General features: G+C 43.9%; 1 protein-coding gene across 1 annotated transcript; it reads right to left on the bottom strand.

Annotated features, from left to right (window-relative positions):
- Nucleotides 1-1,624: 1,624 nt before the first annotated feature.
- Nucleotides 1,625-15,030, bottom strand: arpp21 (cAMP-regulated phosphoprotein, 21). The gene is made up of 20 exons (XM_063900128.1): nt 14,819-15,030; nt 9,753-9,914; nt 9,351-9,516; nt 9,203-9,241; nt 9,054-9,119; nt 8,481-8,592; nt 8,092-8,230; nt 6,958-7,095; nt 6,768-6,867; nt 6,557-6,652; nt 6,432-6,469; nt 6,271-6,327; nt 5,479-5,672; nt 4,428-4,568; nt 4,182-4,291; nt 3,937-4,011; nt 3,667-3,822; nt 3,273-3,375; nt 2,293-2,399; nt 1,625-2,182 (listed from the first exon to the last, which is right to left on the bottom strand). The coding sequence occupies exons 3-20, from the start codon at nt 9,510-9,512 to the stop codon at nt 2,009-2,011; spliced, it is 2,007 nt and encodes a 668-aa protein (XP_063756198.1). The 5' UTR covers nt 9,513-9,516; nt 9,753-9,914; nt 14,819-15,030; the 3' UTR covers nt 1,625-2,008.
- Nucleotides 15,031-15,502: the final 472 nt, after the last annotated feature.

The raw sequence follows: 15,502 nt of genomic DNA, 5'->3' as shown, positions 1-15,502 counted from the left end.
CGCCTCCTTTTTGTGCGTGTGTCTGAATGTAGGAAGGACAGAAATAGCTGGCTCATTCTGAAACCGTTGTATAAATATTGCAGTCAATACCGCTGTAATGAAATCTAAATGTAATGTTAAAGCCGTGTGCGGATGATGGATATGTTTCATTGAATTTCTTATGTGGGATATGAATCACTTTCAGGGCAAAATGAATTACCCAGCATCTGAACAATAACACACATTGGCTGATCTGTTATTGCTTGTATGAGAAGGGTTTTGCAGGAAAAGCTGCACGACTTAAAACAGAGGATTTTATAATATGATTGTGTGTGTGTGTGTGTGTGTGTGTGTGTGTGTGTGTGTGTGTGTGTGTGTGTGTGTGTGTGTGTGTGTGTGTGTGTGTGTGTGTGTGTGTGTGTGTGTGTGTGTGTGTGTGTGTGTGCGCGTGTTGTGTGTGTGTCTGAGTAATTTAGTTGGGTATTGATCTGTATGTTTGAACAGTTCACCTGTCAGCAGGCGTATGTAATAAAATGAATGAGGGCTGAATTCCACTTCTAACAGAGCCATGTGATCAGTAACACCTGGGCTTTGCTAACGAGCCACGATGTAATGACTTACTTACATTTCCCAGATAGAAATAGAGACTAAATAATTAGCTAAATGAAATTGTCGAACACCTTGAAAATCTGTGAATTGTTTAGGCCAGTTTTAATGGAAACAGTACACCTAATTCCAATTTTTCAAAAGTGAAAACATCATGTATAATTGCTTGCGTAATATGCTAACGATGAATCATTTAGTTGTTACATATTCTCCACATTAACTACTAATGGAAACAAGTATTAGTTGCAACCCTTCAACTCTAAAAAATGAAAGTGTTTAAAAGACTTGTGTTGTGTAACATGAGTAGTGTACTGAGGGTCTTTGAGCAGCAGGGGGTGCTCAAGTCTCAGAGAGAGAACCCTTCAGCGGTTTGATCAACATCATAACATCAACATAACTGACAATGCTGTTTATGTAATTTGCATCAATTTTCCACATTGATTTTTTGTATGAGATTGAAAGCCTTAATAGTATTGCTCTACTGTACGAAGAATCCCATCATGTGAGCATTACAGTGATTAGTAACAAGATTCCTTCAGACTAAATGCCCTTAATGTTCAAACACGCTAATGCAAAATCTTCCTCTTGCTCATGAGTTATTCAGACATTAAGGCATTTACATTCATCTCCTACTTATGGACTCAGTGGCAGGTCAGCAACGCATATCTCTGCTTCCCCTCAGTGCACACATCGTTTTGGTTATCATGTGATTCTCAGCAGATAAAGGCTTTGAAATGAATATTTAATTAACATGAAACCTAAGAACAGATAGTTCTTATTTTGGGCAGTGAATGGGTCATTTTTAAGCATTGTATTTTATGTTTGCATCAGCCATCAGCAGCCAGTGGGCCACAACAATTAGACATAGAAATGTGTTTATTCCCTGAGAGGAGAGACTGTAGTCTGTAATTGGGTGCAAACAAATATGTATTGTGCACCGTACGTCTCCATATAATGTATTTTCTTCTCTGCTGGATGTACCTCGCCACGCCTGCGTTAGCATCTGCTCATCAACACGAGAGGAAACAAAGAGCCAGGATGATATAGAAATGTGACATCGTCAATCCAGCCACAGCACTTTATTCTATTCACACAGTGCATTTCCTTGGAACACAATATATAATTTAATATCAATATAAAACTCCATTTGTGAATATAAATTATGCATTCAATACAGCAGCTCTGATATATACTATTAAGCTTTGGTACAGTGGTACATTTCTGTCTGTAGGGGGTATATATGTGTGTGTGTGTGTGTGTGTGTGTGTGTGTGTGTGTGTGCACATGCTTGTTATGAGTGAGAACGGTGTACCCTGTGGGCATCGTAAGAAGTAAGGCGGTGTTGGGGGGGGGGGGGGGGGAGTGTGAAAAAAGGTATTTGTGTTAAGAAACTACGCGTGTGAGTTCATGAGGAACTCGGCGATCATGGCTCCGTCCGTCGAGGCTTCATCAATACTGCGCGCCCCAGGCCGGGGCACTGAGGGTGGTGCAGCTGGGAGGATGGCAGCTGCCGTGGTGGGGGGGGTGGGGGCACCACGCAGCAGAAACCCCCCTCCCTAGAAACTTTATTTTGGGGATAGGACACTGGAACCCCTCCCTGCAGAGAAAGAGAAAGTAAAGTTGGAGTGAAGAACTTCCGAACACAGCACTCGGGTCAGCTCTGGGGGCTGTGAGGCAGAACGAGACCTTTGGGTGCTCCGTGTTTACCTGAGCTATGCTACGCTGATGAGGGGCCATCGCTGTGTAGGTCCCCAGCACAGCCTGCGCCGGGGCGTGTGAGGACTGCTGCACCCCCACAGCAGGGGCGTAACCGGCTGCAAACACACAGTTATGCAAGAGATTATTAACAACATATTCCATCACTGCAATTTGTTGAGAAAACGGTTAAAGCACTGGAGAGGTTTACAGTTATTTCAGGACAAATAAAAAGTGCTGCGAGGAAGATTCAATACAGCATTCAAATAAAGAAAAGGGGAGCATAAGTTCTAGAGATTGTTTTCAGTTTCTTGTAATTATAATATCAGATTTGACAGGCAGGAAACTTCCTTCAGCCTTTTTCTATTTAAAATGGCTCTATCGATCAATCGATGATGAAAAGAGTTGGCCACTTCTGACGATGCGACTAATCGCTGCAGGTCTGGTTAGAAACATTTTGATTTATCAATTCAGTATGAACAGTGTAATCTTCACCGGCAATATAACATAATAGCAGCAACAGTACAACTCTGCTTGGGAGACACATTTCCATTTTTCCATCATTAGTGCAGTCCTGCTGAGTCATTTGCATTTCTGTGTTGGGGCTGAGTTTTTAATTATAAACATACATTTTAGTTTTGCTTTTTTAAACAGCCGCTGATGCCTAGAAGGTGTTGACAGACTGTTCCCAGCTGTTTCACAAACAGTCGCTCATTAAGATGCTCCATATTCTAATAAAGAAGCGTTACACGTCTCCTCGCTCTCTGCTGGTGCGTCGAATAGAAGCAGCAGGAAAAGAGACCGGTTCACTGTGAGACCCTCAGACTACATCTCTGACAGTGTAACGGCCCCCTCCTCTACTGCCACGGGCTGTGTCTGTCACACACACACACACACACACACACACACACACACACACATACACACACACACACACACACACACACACACACACACACACACACACACATACACACACACACGGGCAGTACCTGTTGGTGGTGCTACTTGGCTGAGGATGTGCTGGCTCGGGGAGTTGGGCCTGCATTGGTGCTGAGCTGAGGTAGGGTACTGGCCGTAGTAATACACAGGTAACTATGGGAAATAAATATGAACAGACATTAATATTCTTACTGTAATTCACCATAAAGCTGAGCAAAAGTTAACTCAATGACTGTACAACCGGATTTTTTGTTTATTCATTCAGAATGCATACGTGTTGTTTACTTAAAACAGCAATATTGGATTCATAATTGTTCACAACGTCTAAAAACAAACCATTAGCATGTGAAAGTTTGACCCTACTTAATTTAAACTTCATATTTCCCAATACGCGTTGTTGCTTTAAAAAAGGACCTGAAGAACAACAGTGCATGCGCTTCATACCGGAGGGGAGGGCTGGCAGTAGCTGGGTGGGTTTGGAGGGGGAGGAAGAGGGGGAGGTGCTGCATAGATGTAACCCTGGGTGGGAGGGTAAAGGGGCGGGGCTTCACCCGTCGACTGACAGCTCACATGAGCGAACTGCGAGGAGAGGTCTTCAATCTGTCGGTCATGAGAAAGATGGTAAAAACACGCACAAGGACGCCGGTAAACACGTGTGTGTGTGTGTGTGTGTGTGTGTGTGTGTGTGTGTGTGTGTGTGTGTCAGATACATACAGTGGTGTATGGCTGTGAAGCAGTGACAGGCAACATCTGCGGAGCCGTGTAAGAGACAGACGAGTACTGAAGCACCTGAGGGACACATGTGGGACAGAGATAAAGACACTGATAGCCACATGTACAGGTATGACGTCTGAACATGTCTTGCATGTCAAACACTTCCTGCAGTGTGTGTGTGTGTGTGTGTGTGTGTGTGTGTGTGTGTGTGTGTGTGTGTGTGTGTGTGTGTGTGTGTGTGTTACCTGCTGCTGAGACGGGGTGCCTTGCAGCTGAATCTGGCTCCTGATTGGCTGCTGACTGTCCGGAGGGTTGTAGACAGCAGGTGTTCCATCAGGGTTCAGGAAAGGCTGCCCTGAAAGGTCAAAAGTTTGAGTATGATGAATGTGTTGTGCAATATGTAATATACTGTGTTTGTGTGTGTGTGTGTGTGTGTGTGTGTGTGTGTGTGTGTGTGTGTGTGTGTGTGTGTGTGTGTGTGTGTTATGTACCAGTTTGTGGGTTCACAAGTATGCTTCCCGGCGGGATCCCGTTCTCTATGATGTAGGCAGAGTTAGGAGTTGGCTCATCTATGATGGGAGGGGTGGGGGGGTGAGGGTGAGTGGATGGCAGTCTGAAAAGAGAGATGGCGCCTGAGAGAGAGAGGGAGAGGGAAAATAAAGAGGAGGAGCTTTATTACCAAAGTATAAAATCACATTTGAGCATCTGAAAGCAGCACCAGATGTTGACAGTACAGCGGTATGACTAAATAACGACCAATCACTATTTAGATTGGTTCCCCATAAGCAACACTTCTCTCTGCATTTGTGCATCACTGGGTACTATCTCCTGAGAAAATGGAGGCTCGATTTATAGCACAAAGCTGTGGACAACAGATTTTACCGTATCCTGTTTATTGAGTTTTCAATACTTTCTAAAGGCAGCAGAGACATAATGGCTGTACGAGCGACACCTAATCCTAAAGGCATTCACTTCTATTCCCGGACCAGCAGGGTAAAGTTGGGTAGGGAAAGTAGAAAAGCATTAAAGCTGCCAGGGAACAAGGGTATTGACCCCCCAACTGCTTCCTTCAGTGAACCTCCGCTGAATAAAGGTAAGAAATACAATTTAGAAAAGGTGCCGATGTTGTTCGGGGGGAAGTTGTCTCTGATAAAGTAAATCTGATAAAACAACTCAAAAGTTCACCTCTGCCTGAGCTCAAAACATACTGCTTGCGGCGTCTTAGCAAATGACGTGTTTTTTGAACATGTGAAACAGACTGGAGGTGTTGTGTGAACGTTTACAGCTATGGTGTGAAGGTTCATGGATTGAGTTACATTTTCACACCAGAAGTACTTCCACTGGTTTCCTGTTAATTAGAGGCGGCTGAATCAAGATCAGACATCATTTAAAAACAGCGATTTTCCCCAAGGGAGGGGTGGTGATGAAATCTGCTGAAAAGTCTGTGGAGTCTGTGAAGCTGACTGAATTTACGCCTCTCAGGCGACAGCGCAGTGTTAACAGAGGTTATTCCGGCACAAGGTGAGAGGAGAGGAGACACACCTGAGGCACGTGCGTCCCAGCTGTGGTTGGCAACTTGGCGAGGTTTCATGGCGGGACTCGTCCATTGGTAGGAAGAATCGGAAGAGTCTGTGCTGCTCCAAGGTCGGAGTTCGTTGCTATAGCGACAGTCAGCCTCAGTGCTACTTTGCCTGCTGCTGCCCGTCCAGCTGGAGCCGGAGCTGTCGCGGCTCCCCCTGTGAGGACATCAGGATTACCCTACAGCCTCATCACTGCACGCTGTGTGTGCAGAGGTGGGACAACGATCCAATACCTGTCATCATCTATACCGTCTTTAAAATTGCTTTTCACTATAAAGAAATACTTGTTTTCCATGAATTGTGTGGAAGAGCTCAGAAATAAAAAGTCAAATCATATTCCCCTTGCTGTTCCTGAGTTGATGTCAATGTAACTGTTAGATGAGCATATGATATCATTTCATATCGATCGCAGGCTCCTGAATTTACTCTAATCTCATCGTGGCTTGAGAGTTCTTGATATCAGCAAATATCCCAGAGTAGTCCAGGTAATAACTGTGATACGGTTTTGTGACGAAAGTAGTGCCTTACACTCCTAAGAATTGGCCACACTTAATAAAAGCCATGATTATATTCACTGACATCCATTGTGTGGCTCAGAATGTGCTGATTTCCAACAATTCTAAACCCTGACACCAAAAACCCTGAATCTAGGTCTGCATTTTGTCTCCGCTGCAGATGGTGAGGAGCTCTGTTGCAGCCTGACCAGATTAAGATGATAAATGACTCTGTGTGTGTGCAGCAGACAGAGCTCTACCTGAAGAGCTGCCTTCTCCTCTGGGTCTCAGCATATGGATTGTACTCCTCCGCAGCCCTGCACACACACACACACAGACACACAGACATATATTAATGTCCTCATCTAAATATAAAAAGCTGAAAAGGCACATGGAGGGAATGTACTGCGGGCAAGGTTACCTGGTTTCTGCATGAGCGCTCTCCTGGGTGCAGACCGGCTGCAAAAGTAGGGAGAAATGAGTGAGTCTCCTAAATGTCTCTACTGTCTGTTATATCTGCCCGTCTACCTGCTCTCTCTGTCTCACCTCTTGGTTGAAGATTCGGTCTCTCGCTCGCTGATACTCCTCCTCTCTCTCCTCCATTGACTTGCTCTGCTTCTCCCGTAAGGGGTGAAGTCGGTTCTATCGGAGAAGAGAAACAAGGACAGGTCAAAACTCTGATAGGGTACGATCAATGTCAATTATAGAGGACGGTCCACAGAGACAGGCAGCTATAGAGATATGAGGACGGACAGACCGGGTCGTCTGAGCTGTTGTCTCTCTTCAGAATGACTTTCCACCGCTGGATCTCTTCTGTCTTGTCTTTATGCACCTGGTCCAGAAAACGCTGCTCTGGTCTGAAAGACAAACAGGCAACAGCCGCTGTTACTCCAGTTAGCTCTCTGAAAAGGGGTGTGACCTGCAGAGACATTCTCCTGCGTGCTTACATGCGGGTGCTGCTGGTCCGGTTGATGATGACAGATTTGCCAGTCTGGTCTACATTGTGCTCCATGCCAAAGTAGGCCGCCACCCGATGGACCAGCATACGGTGGTAGGACGACATGTGAGGAAACTTCTTAAAGGGACTGAGGTGGAGGAAGGAGAGTGGGAAAAGGAAGGAGGTGGGGGGGGGGGGGGGGAACAAGAGGAACATGAGGGAATTTGAAAGGAGGGAGACAAAATATGCAGTAACCTGGTTGTATGTTTTGGCCTGAATCCAATCTCATCCCTGCAGCTCAAACACACACAGCCTCACATAACTGGCTCCATATATTGATCAGTACACTAAATAAAGCTGAATGGGCAAAATTATAATGTATGAGCTGGAAACATATCTTACAGGGACAGTTCACCTCAAAATCAGTAATGCTATTCATCACGAGATTGCTTTGGAGTGATTTCCGAATGTAATCACCAGCGTCTGCTATTTCTCAGATATAATGGAACAACAAGTTTGTTATTTAAGTGCTAAGAAATAAATGACAGAAGAAGTACAGTATCTTGCATGAAATGCTGGGACGGTTTCAAACTGGAACTTTTTTTCTTGATATGGTTTGCGGTTGTTTGGTAGATAATTGTGTTAATATATGTTTATATTACTTAGGTTTTTTTTGTATACCCCTTCTTACTCCCCCCCTTTTTTTCTAGGCTCTTATCTTTTTATGTTATATTTTCTTGTTTATATTTGCACTGTGGAACAGCCAGAAACAGTATTTCATTTTTCTGTAAGTATAACACATGTGGAAATTTTGACAATAAAGTGGACTTTGACTGACTTTGACTTTTGACTGAGAAAGCACATTGTTCCCACATGAAGCTGCTAACAACCAGATCTGTGGAGTTCATCAAGTAACCAGCAACTCAAAGCAAAACAATCTAAATTGACAAGTAGCATTACAGGTAACGAACCCCAACAGAAGGTAACTGTTGGGGTGAACTGTCCCTTTAAATAATTAAAAACTGTATTAGGATAGGCCTCAGCATGCATACAAGGTTTATTTCAGCTTGTTTGAACAGGTTCAATGACATCCCATGGTTATGTACTCTCCTTCACACACACGGACACACACACGGACACACACCTATTGCTGGTGATGAAGTCGATCATGTCCTGCTCCAGCTTCAGCAGCATCATGCGGTCTCTGGGGTTGCTGTTGAGGGTGTCGACGATAAACTGGTGCAGGTCTATGCCGGTGGAGTCGGTGTATTCCACGCTGGACTCTGAGAGAGACAGAGGCAGGCACGATGTATCACGGTACAATAAAGGCGCACTGCATCGTTTAACTACCCAAGAGAACTGATTCTGAATATCAGCACTGAATCCCATTGTTATTACATTTTATCTGCCATCTCTTGTCTCTCTTTATGAGTAACCACACACACACACACACACACACACACACACACACACACACACACACACACACACACACACACACACACACACACACACACACACACACACACAAACCTTTGGACAGTAAATGTTTCTTTGGATCTGCGCTGTTCTCCTCTTCTTCCTCCTTACAGGAAGTCCTCTCGTTGTCATGGCAGCTAGATGAGATGTTTGTGTCTGGAGATGCCTGAGAGCAAAGAAATGAAATATGAGTAGGGTGTTGATGAGGAGGCGGATGATGATCTGGGTAAGTGTGTCTGTTTACGTGTGTGTGTGTGTGTGTGTGTGTGTGTGTGTGTGTGTGTGTGTGTGTGTGTGTGTGTGTGTGTGTGTGTGTGTGTGTGTGTGTGTGTGTGTTACCCAGTGGAGTGATGTAACAGAGAACATTTACTTAACAGATTTAAATGATAATAAATACCGACTAAATATGATATGTATTATTATAGATTAGTTGTGCACCAGTAGCAGTGGTATAGACAGCCCAACGTTCACCCCCTCCAACAATGAAATCAAACATGCACTGGTCTATAAATGTATGGATTATTATCCAATAGTGTAATAAACTATAACTTAAAACGAGTAGTTTAATTGTTAAGTATCTTTAGATGCCATTATACTTTTGATTTCTCATTCCAGCGCTGCTGTTACCTCGGTTTCCTGGAAAGGGGAGGACTCCTCGCAGACAGCCATACTCCGCACTAACTTTCCTTTGGCCTGAAAAACACAAATGGGCCATATTACAAATAATGCAGTCTCGGTAGGAATGAATAATGAGAGGCAGAATTATTTTAGCTTACCTTAACTTTTTTCTTTGGTTGCACCTGGTTACAGTTTTTCTGCAATGAGGACACAATTTGTCATCAGGAGATCGGTAAGGAGTTGTAGTGTGCATCATTTTAACGTGGTATATTATTAATGCGATAAACCATATTTTGTGTCGCTCACCTGCAGCTCCGGCTTTTTATCGTCATGGTGACACTCCTCGTCTTCGATCTGATTGCAGGGGGACAGACATGGCGGTGGGGAGGGGCAGCTGATGACATCACATGATGTCGCATCGCAGGTTTTCAGGAGGACCTCTGCTCTTTCTGCAGCTGCTTCCGTCATCCTTCTAAACAACACAAAGTCATGTCCTTTCGCGTGTTCGCCCACATACACTCCACATTTGTATATTTTATTCATTTTAAAGATACATTTGCATGAGTCTGTGTGTGTGTGTGTGTGTGTGTGTGTGTGTGTGTGTGTGTGTGTGTGTGTGTGTGTGTGTGTGTGTGTGTGTGTGTGTGTGTGTGTGTGTGTGTGTGTGTGTGTGTGTGTGTGTGTGTGTGTGTGTGTGTGTGTTCATACCTATCTGGAGTTGTTTACTGGAAAGCCACACAGGTGAATGATGAGGTCATATATCCCATGTTCCCACAGGGCAGCCAGAAATGCAATTATCCTCTCCGCTCGTGCTCGCCTTCTCTACTGTTCCTCTCTCTGCCGGCTCTGTACTGGTCAATGGAAAATAGCCTGAAGATATCGAAAAAACAAAGGAGAGAAAACAGTGTTAGCGGTCATTGTACGATAGAAACACCACTACAATGTTTCACACAATTACCCCCCAACACACACACACACACACACACACACACACACACACACACACACACACACACACACACACACACACACACACACACACACACACACACACACACATATATCAAACAGTTGCCAGGGCATAAAAGCATAGCTGCTGGAAATGACATCAAATGGCTAAGCTCGTGTGTCTGCGTATGTGTGTGTTTGTGTTAACCTTTGGCAGGGTTTGCCAAATGCTCTCCTGGTTTGACAGTTAATTGCTGCTTAGAGTGTATTACTGTAAGTGAGTGTATGCGTGCGGGTATCATATAGTCATGTGCTCGGATGTGGTATTTGCTTGTATATTTACATGTGTGTTCATGTGAACACATGTCTGGTGTGTGTGTGTGTGTGTGTGTGTGTGTGTGTGTGTGTGTGTGTGTGTGTGTGTCTGTGTGTGTGTGTGTGTGTGTGTGTGTGTGTGTGTGTGTGTGTGTGTGTGTGTGTGTGTGTGTGTGTGTGTGTGTGACTGTGTCCTAAAGCTTTTCTTAGAAACAGCAGCTGTGGAGAGTATCATCCGATCCACCAGCACTAATACTCCCAGAATGCCAAGCTGAGTCTCTGATCCCAGTGGTGAGAATATTGCCGACACCAAAGAGATAGACAGACACACACACACACACACACGAGGAAGTGGCATTCCACCATCTTTTACCAAAGGGCCAACTGCACTCAGTGGGGACAACATACCGCTGCTACACAGAGCTCAAGGGGACACTTATTCCTGTAGCGCCTGGGACAGAATAACGAGCTCAGAGGATGCGGAGTCCCTTAACATGGTGATTTAACACCTGACTGGAGATAATAGCACTTTCAAAAAAGTCCACTATCACTCCATGTGCCACCAAAGTGGTCTTTACTTCTCATTCCGCCTCACTGAAACACAGTACATGTCAGCAGTGAGGCCACCCAGCAAAGATATATTCGTGGTATGGGAAAGATGCCCCCATTAGGTGAATAATCAATCAGTCATTGTTCAATAATTATATGGCCTTCTTTCCAGCTTTTCATATGTGAAGAGTTGCATTATGGACTGTTGATCAGAGCAAATGAACAATTTGAAAATGTGACAATCAGTTCAATAAAGCATTTTTCACTATATTTAATAAATTAATCGAAGGAAATAATCTGCAATGTATGAGAGCAAAAATGTTGCAGTTTACCTGAATCACTGTTTTGCTTAGTGGGCTTCTTAATACTGCCTCGGGGAGACACCTACACACTCTATAGGACATAATGACTTGCGAGAGTCCCTAATGTGCTGTTGGTGAGTTCTTGCTGAGCTGTCCTTTAGCCAAACTCCATGTGTGCTGCTCTGTAAACTGAGCCTGACCCCATACCTCTGAGATGGGGAGGCAAAGGACAAAACAACACATCTTTCATCATTACAATCACAGAAACAGCCTTTATAATGTAAGAGAAAGTCTGCTGGTGTTGAGTGTATAAGAGCTGTAAGATGAGAGCAATACCAGCGAACGGTAGGATGACATAAGCGGGACAGAGAGGGAAAAGAATGATGTGGAGCAGATGCACTACACACAAAACAAGATGAATGGGAGGCAAGGGACGCCGGGGATGAAGAGGGATGAGGAAAAACTCTGCAGGGACTTTAAAGGTGAAGAGGGGTGAAAGGAGGCAATACAGAAAGAGGGAAGCGGAGAATTAGTGAAAGAGAGGCTTGCAGCACCACAGCCTGTCTCCGGGCTTTTCAGCCGACGGCCGTGAAGAGGGGATTTAAGTGGAGCTACCAGTTTTTGAGCTGAGCGCTGCAGAAGCGGCCGGCCGCCCGGGGAGAAGGTGTGACACGATCATTAGCGCGTGACGGATGGCAGCGGGAGGCAGGGAGCGCCAGTACCCGCTACATCATCATCCATCTGCTGCTCTCCCGAAGCCTGCAGCCTCAGAGCCACCTACTCACCAGGACGTCTTTTTTCTCCAGCCAAAAGCTGCCTGGCTCATCTACACTGACACACAGGCAGTTCGGAGAGAACATACCCAAAAGGTGCTTTAGATGGCCATGGTCAGCAGCACCAAGTCACACTAAGTCTAGTACAATCCTGTTTGTAAATAAGACCAATAAATTGCAGGACTATAATAACCAGTGGCTTAGCATCATTTCACAATTGAGTCTAACATTGCTTTTCTTACTCTTGGTTTTTAAAATGCCTTACTGGTCAAGCATACATCTCCAAAGACATCCTGCTCTACTCTATTTGTTTTGTTGCACCAGTCCATCGCTTAAAAAACCCAACAAAAAAAATGAAATGATCACTGCCTATGGTCATATAAGCTGATCGTGTTGTGTCTCCAGGTTGCAGCTGAATTTAAGAGGGGATTTCATGTGATCTCCCTCAGCTCGGAGCTCATTAGGAAATCTTTCAGCGAGAGAACAAGAGAGCAGGTCTCTCTTGTATAAAATAATAACTGAGAGATTTGAGGCAAACTCATAGCATTCAGCGCTTTGTTTATCCTTAATCTGTAGGCTTTGCTCGGGAGTCTGTAATTGGGCTGCTTACTTTTAAAATATAGTATTTTGAGTTTTCACTTACATGTGTATATATATATAGGTATATCTTTTTTGCATCTTTTGTGCCTGCATCTTTTACATTTGCAGCTGAATTCTCTCCCTCCTGAGCAGTGTTTATTTTTTCTCCTTGATTATTTAAGTCCAATAAAACAGGGCATACATTTTTCACTCTCCACTGCAAGACAAGTGAGAACAGAAAGTAGGCTACACATAAAACAAATGTAGGTTACATTGTCCTTTGAGTCATCAGCACCTGAGCAGATGCTGCAGCTTTATTACCAAAGTGACTTGTGGGTGCGACAGACAGCTGTGCGGCTCTGCAGCTGAACTAAAACCTCAAGGTGGGAAAAAAAACACCATGCATATCAAACACAGCACAGCAGCAAGTGCTAGTTTTAAAGGGTTACTTCACACAATGTTAGGCTCCGCTACTCTACAACTGATGTCATCTTGACTGCAGTGGTGTAAAGTACATTTACTCAAGTACTGTACTGAAGTACAATTTCAAAAGACTTGTACTTTACTGACTTAGTATTTCAATGTGTTGCCATTTTGATCTTCTACCCCATTTAAATTCAGAGGTAAATAGTGAGCTTTAACTCCACTGCATTTCTATATACCTTTAGTATCATTGCAGATGATAGGAAGGTAAGATTTGACTAACACTTGGAGTAAATCCACAAGCTACCCTGCAGTAAATAAAGTAATTCATATTAGCTGCACATTTACTGTACCAGCTTTGATAAGCACATTGATTCATCAATAACTATAATGAAAATATATTGGTTCAGTTATTAGAAAATCGGCCAACAATCATAATGACTTTATGTATGTTTTGATGATAATACCTTTGTACTTTTGGTAAGATTTTCACAATGCAGTACTTGTACCTGTGACTGAGTATAACTAGACTGGTTTTTCTACTTTCACTAACGTACAAAATATGAGTAATTCTTCCACCTCTGACTGATTGTGCCACACGTTTGAACGGGGGATGCGGTAGGAAAGAAAAGACAAAACAGGTGTCACGTTCATTCACTTTAGTGACATCCTGTTAACCCACATAACGGGAAGAACAGATAACGGAGCAAGACCGTTTTCTTGCGATTTACTCTCTCGAGATGGAACTCTCCCACTTGCTAAAAGCACAAAACGATGTGTCGCATTACCGTCCGTGACCCATGCTAAAGCTGACACACCAGGCTATTTTTACACCCGGGGCAGGGACTGGACCTCCTGCTCCGGGACTTCACCGGGCTGTCAGCTGCAGGAGGAGCGCGGAGGACGAAGCGTACACAGCAGGAGGACTGACAACATGAACTCAGTATTACAGCTCATAGAAAAATGCTTTTTTTCAGACGGGTGAAATGGCAACTTACAATGCATTAAGCCTCCTGTCGTGTTCATTTCTCCTCGTTGGTGCTCGGTCTGTTTGAACTGCTATTACACTTACATAAAAAACATGAACCATGAGCAATTTTATTTACCTCACATTTAAACTGTAAACAGTGCATTAGGCTCCTGGTTTACATATAAATGTATTCAAAAAATGACATTTAGTCAATTTGTTGATGTGTACTGTCTGATGGATGAACATCATTACCTATTGATTTCCTATGGCGTTCGTTTTTGACAAAGAACACCATAGGTGTTACAAAGTTGACTAGAGCAGTCAAAATGAAATTAAAGTGGTGACCAGCAATGTTAAACGTTCAAATTCCTTCTGTGGAGGATAGCATAAGGCCTTGAGTCAATCAAATGTAAAACACTACATTTATGATCAGATTTGAGCTGAGCAAGACAGGAGGGTTAAAAACTCACGTTTGTAGACCGCGAGCAACAGGAAAATTAGAGAGAGTATACGGAAACAAAATAAATAACACATTTATCGAAGTAATGCTAAACACAGTAAAATAAATCATAAAATACATCACATCAACACATTTACTGTCTCTTAATTCATAATTCATTCACCGGTGTCGCTTCATGTACAGCCCCGGGGGAGATGCGATTGATAGCTGCCTGTGCCCCGGGGCAGTTAGCTAGTTAATTTAACGGTCATTTTCGACTAAAGTATAACTATTTTCTTAACCCGCTTTGTTCTTTTATCATCTTACTTCATGATCTGGTGTCATTACTATCTTTAAAAGTACAACCAAGAGGAGGGCAGCATCAACAGAGAGCGGAGCTTCGATGTCAAGCCGGCAGAGCAGCCGTTAGTTAAGCTAGTCGAGGAGATGCCCTCGCGGGTTGTCCGTTAGCTTACCGTTATGTCTTCAGTTCCTCCGTTCCTTCTACCGACTCCACTACCGTACACCCAGCGTCTGTTGACTGTGAGGTCCGTCGCTCCTCCTCCGCCTTTTGCCTGTCTATGTCGGAGCCGGGGAGGGGGGGGGGGGAGGGTTGGAGTGGGGAGTGGGGAGGAGGAGACAGCTCTGAACCCTGAGCCACGCGCCCACACACACCCGAAGAATGCACGAGAGCCAGCAGCCCACTCACTCATCTCTATCTCTGTCTTGCGCTCTCACACTGTCTGTCTGTCTGTCTGTCTGTCTGTCTGTCTGTCTGTCTGTCTGTCTGTCTGTCTGTCTGTCTGTCTGTCTGTCTTACATTCATCCCATTTCAATTTCTTTACAACGGCAATATAAAATCATATTTCTCCTTGCTTTGGTGACATTTAAATGTACTAATGTCTATGTAGCCTAGCTAATTCAGCTGTGTATACATTTATTTTATGATATAGTTGTTAAGAGTTGTAGACTACATTTACTAATTACACATTTTTTCATTGTTTTTTTTAAAGTAAAAACGTACCCTACGTACATGGCCTGTATACTAAATCCCAAATAAATGACACAGCAGACAGGTCAAAAACAGGTATTATACACATGTACATCTTATGTTATTCTACAGCATCTTGGTGAGGCTGCTATACACTTTACACACTTAA

Source organism: Eleginops maclovinus, chromosome 13 (genome assembly GCF_036324505.1).
Source record: "Eleginops maclovinus isolate JMC-PN-2008 ecotype Puerto Natales chromosome 13, JC_Emac_rtc_rv5, whole genome shotgun sequence".
In the NCBI taxonomy this organism is placed as follows: Eukaryota; Metazoa; Chordata; class Actinopteri; order Perciformes; family Eleginopidae; genus Eleginops; species Eleginops maclovinus.
The sequence above is the reverse complement of the archived record's forward strand: the minus strand, read 5'-3'. Positions and strand labels throughout refer to the sequence as shown.